The 4,855-nt window shown below is 46.4% G+C and overlaps 1 protein-coding gene across 1 annotated transcript in view; it reads right to left on the bottom strand.

Annotated features, from left to right (window-relative positions):
• The window catches only part of REPS2 (RALBP1 associated Eps domain containing 2), a 66,248-nt gene extending 63,454 nt beyond the window's left edge, over window positions 1-2,794 (bottom strand). Inside the window, exons 1-2 of the mRNA XM_009639971.2 lie at window positions 2,777-2,794; window positions 134-257 (exon numbers count right to left, since the gene is read on the bottom strand). Of these exons, the coding sequence (XP_009638266.1) occupies window positions 134-257; window positions 2,777-2,794 (142 nt within the window). The remainder of the gene's footprint in view (window positions 1-133; window positions 258-2,776) is intronic.
• Between the last annotated feature and the right edge of the window lie 2,061 nt (window positions 2,795-4,855).

Below are 4,855 nucleotides of genomic sequence, written 5' to 3' on the forward strand. Positions count from 1 at the left end.
CTTTCCCTGCTCCTCAAAACACAGCTGCTTCATAGACACGTCAGAAGAAAGGTTTACCACCATGGAGAGCTGACAAGCATTAAAGAAAGTGAAAAACAAGTGCATAGCACTGCAGGCAAAATTTGCTACTTACCATTCTTAATGCTCTCAATCCGTACTGGGAACCCTGACTGCGCCGCTGCAATTAACTTCAAAGCAATATAAAATTGAGCAGGACCAAAATAACCCACACGCTTGGCTCCACAAACTTCTGTAATCTAAGAGAGAAGAGACACATTGTTGGTTAAACGCATTTCACTCTTCCCGGGAATATAAACACCTCTACGTAAACAAAGAAAAAAATTCTTTAAAAATGCAAAAAGCTTGCTGCATTTAAAGTTTTATATTAAACATATCAGTTTCAACTCAGGACACTGCTGTCTGATCACATTCTCCTGCGTATATCAGAGACAGGTAGTTACTTATCGTTCTTTTCAGAAGCATTATACTGGTTAACATTGCTATTGGAAAACAGTTCATGGGTTTTCATACCATGTATGATTTTAATAGCAGGTGAAACAATAAATTAAGTACGCTGTCCAGTAAAACATTTCCATCGCAGAAACTACGGCATTCACAAAAAGTTGTACTTAACATTAGCCCTCACAACAAGAATTCAGACAATTACTGTCACTGGAACGTAAATGCAACACAAGAAATAACCCCATCACACCGCCTGAGCAGAACACTTCATGAAAAACTAACACGGTCTCAGCACCGAAGCTTTATTTCTATACACGCTTCACTGTTTGCTTCATTCAGCCGCCTCTGTGAAGCCAACGGCTCCATGTCCAGGTGCTCAGACAACAGCTAAGCAAACAACAGCTATCAGCAGGTTTGAAGCACAGGCGCCAATCCTCCCAGTCACGGAGCTCCCAGATGTTCACAAACAAATCTCAGCCAGGCCCTGAGGTTAGAATGAAACCCTGTTCCCCCCAGCTGCAAAGGGAAGCCCCAAATTGTTCTCCTGAAAAGACGCCTGGATTAGCTGTGTCCCCTGGCTGGTGAGGTTCATCACCTGCGTGCAGGATGACAGCAGAGCTGTGCCGGTCCTTCACAGGTAAGTGCTGCTCTCCAGAAAGCCCCATCCGTAGGTGTCCCCCCCCAGCCCCAACAGCATGACAGAAACTACTCCCATGTCATGTGTTTATAAACAAACAGCACAAATGAGTGGTCTGATTTTTCTGATTTATGTTTATATGTATACACATACACCTACACAGACAGAGTGGCAAAATGTCAGCTGAAACAGTTACTGGAAAAAAAAAAAACAAACCCAAATGTTTTGGAATGGTAATTCTTACTAATCAAGTGAAACTATCTTCAAGCAATCTCTTTCTTCTCTGGAGTGGCTTCTGCTTTGACTGAACAAGCTCTGGCTTCCTCCTCTTCCTGCAAGTTTCAGAGATGCATGGCTTAATTCCTTGATCACAAGATGCATCAAGCAGCCTTCTTTTCTCTTACAGCTTGATGAAAAGGGAGATTGATTCTCTGTACGAGGACAGCTTCAATTAACCAGCAGCATTTGCCATTCCCTTTCCTCTACGTATCTTTTTTCTGAAGTCACACTGGCCTTGTTTTGTATCTTTTTGTCCCTCCCTCCTCCTCCCCCGTCACTGGCCTTACTTCCTCTATTTTCTGATGGGAACGCGGGGCACTTGGCATGTGCCTGAGATGGACGGTGCTGAAGCGTGATTAAAAATGGGACTGTGCCAGGGAGGGAGGAAGAGGTGGAGGGGAACTCCTTGGAGGAGAGCTGCACCCCATCTGGGGCGCAGGAGGGAGCCGAGCTCATCGCATCCACCTCGGTGGACGGCACTATGCAGACCCCAGTGTTGCAGAGGGCTCCCTGCTGCCATAGTGAGCCATCTGCCCACCGTAGGGTCCCGCTGCACCAGTGGGTCCCCCGACAGCAGCCTACCGGGGTCCCGTGGCAGGAGCTGATGCCACAGGTAGATGTCCGCTGCGCTGCTGCTGCCAGGACAGCCGGTTGCCGTACTGGCACTGCTTTGGGAGAGCTGGGAGAGCTGGGCAGAGCATCAGTACCAGTTCTCAACTCCAAAGTGGGTACTGGCTTCCTTCCCCTCCTCCCCAGACGCTCCTCATTCACGCAGCCCTGCTGCCCCCACCTCCTGCATGGTCCTTCCCCGCCAGCGGCCGCGGCTCTGCCTGCCACAGCGGTGCAGAGCACAGGTTTGACCCAGGACAGGCACAGAGCCTGCGCCGTGGCCCAGCCAGGTCCCCACGGGCACCACCACCCTGGCACGCCAGGCCCCGACAGCCCTGGGGACAACGCCGCCGCAGCAGGTACCGGCAAGCAAGCCACCGGCCAGGGGCTTGCTGCATGTCCCAGGCACACGAATTCAACAACCTGGGGTGGAAGAGCTGGAGAAGGGGCACAGCCAAGCTGAAATTCGACCTGGGTACACGGCCCTGGTTTGTTAAAGGAGAGGTTTGTTAACCAAGGCCAGCACTGAGTAAGGCAGTTTGCAAAAGCTGGGCTCCTGCCCGCACATCCAGGCCCTCCCGGGGAGGGGTGCCAGAGCTCACCTCCTGTGTGACCCACAGACAGTGCCTGGGGATGGCAGCTGCCACGGTGCAAAATACCAGCATGCAAAATCCCGGGGCGTGCAAGAATGGACCACTGGCCATGTGTACCCCAGAGGGATTTTTCTCCTCTTGGGCTGCTTTCCTGCCTCGGCATCCTACGCTTGCTGGCCCAGAGCAATGGGGTTACCGTGACCCGCTTCCTCATGCCGGCTGCTGGAAAGAGGAAAGACCGAGCAACTGGGACTTCCACACAGGGATTTGTGCTGCTATCATCATCTTCCTGAAAAGATACCGAGAGTTAATTTTCCATCTGTTTTTCTATACTTTGAAATATTAAGGCCACTGGATGCCACAAATGCCCTGCTTGCTTCTGATGTAGAAACACAGACATTATATTCTGATCAAGCAGACAAAATTTTTTATCAAGGATACACCGTTCTCTTAAAAATATGGTGGTGTTTCTCAAGCATGCTTACAACCGACCAACCTGAAACCCTCTCTCTGTAATTTTGCTCTTCGGTGGTAACAACAGAAAAAAGTATTTTATAGGCACGAGCTCCTCCAGAGCAACAGATGCAAGCTGACAGAGTAGCTAAATTTACTACATAATTAATTGTAGGTATTCATATAGATTAATTGCAGGTAGAGGCATTTACTCTCTTATCAGGTTCCCCATGCAGTTAGAGGAGAGGGACCTGGGTTCCCCTGCAGACAGCATTTCATACTACCGGTGTCAGGACCCTGCTTAGAGCTGCCCCTCTCCAGCAGCCACAGAAGTAGGTGGCAGATTAGCCTTTATCCAAAATTAATTCCTCAGAACATGCTGCCTGCTCAAATTTCCACAGCAGCTTAAACTGAATACCGCATTATTTTTTTTTTGTTTCCTGGTTTTACCTTTTGCAGGGTCAGTACACGTAGCCTCTGGATGGGCAGATTACATTTAGTGATAGGCAATACTGAAGTTAAGCTAGTTTGTGCAATACACTACTAAGAGTCTCCAAGATCCATCTGAATTAAAGGCACTGCATGTGAATGTGATACGGCATTTTTTCAAGCTGAAACTAGACTCTTTCTCTAATAAAACGGAGAGTACATTGGAACCAAGATGTATGAAAACACCCCCTGAAAGAGAGGGGAAACATCAGTTCTGCTTTCATTCAACTGATGTTTAAAAACAAATTCTTTCTATCCTTTCCTGTTGTCAGTTGGCTTGCATACTTTTCAGCAAACTAGCAAGGCAAGAATGGTATTTTCTATTTGTGCACTGCTAAACAGACACACATGTGAATCAAAACAACTTGCATACCTTGATATTTCAAGGGATTTTAATAGGAAACTATTGACAGTCAATTTTCATTGCAATTTCTTTTCAAATTCTTCAGCAGAAAACTGTAATCCTCCAGTGACAGCAGAGTACTGAAGAAAAGTTTAATGAAGATGGAAATAATTTTTCACGGTGGCAGGTTACAAATGTTGCTTGCCAAATCTAATCTCAGGATGATAAACAGAATTAGTCAAAAATTGATCTATTCAATAGTTTGCGAGGCAAGAACACGATGCTGAGTAGACTAAAACCGAGTTTAAATTTACTGCGAGGTGTGAGTGCTTATATGAAACAATTTCACAGGTCATTTGTTCAATTAAGGGAACAAGTTCATTTCACCCAACAGGTGAAAACAACCTTTCTCGGAGAAGGATGGAAAGCTGTAGTGTCTAATCTCGTGTTTGTTCTCACTCAGTCCTGGAACAGCACCTCTCAGTTCAATACGATTTCAGCAGGCAGCCTTAAAACACACGGTCTGTACACAAATTGCACCACCTCCCCTATCAAGCAGCCGTAAGAAGGGGAGAAAGGGCAAGATCTCGATGCCTGCACACCTTTCTGACAGGCCAGAAGTTTTTCTATGGTTGTAAAAATACACACTTTTTTAAAAAAAAAAAATAAATAAATCTCCAACTCATCAACATTAAAATTTAAAATGTAGCTACAAGCTGTTGGGAAGAGTGACTGTTTTAAATTACCATTCTCCATGCAACCTTCCAATAGAAAAGCTTTACATCTTGAGATGCTGGAACACAAAGCAGATTTTTGTATTTATTATCCACTCACTGCTCTGCTCTATCAGCCGACAGCGAGTGTTGTTTTTGTAATTGCTCCTTGAAGACGCCCACATGAAGCAGCTTTTCCCAGCACAATCTGACATTGTTCCAGCTCTCCCCAGTTCTCTCCAAACAAGTTTCCACTGCAGTCTCCAAAAGCATTGAC

Source organism: Egretta garzetta, unplaced genomic scaffold (genome assembly GCF_000687185.1).
Source record: "Egretta garzetta isolate BGI_Z169 unplaced genomic scaffold, ASM68718v1 scaffold445, whole genome shotgun sequence".
NCBI classification, from domain to species: Eukaryota; Metazoa; Chordata; class Aves; order Pelecaniformes; family Ardeidae; genus Egretta; species Egretta garzetta.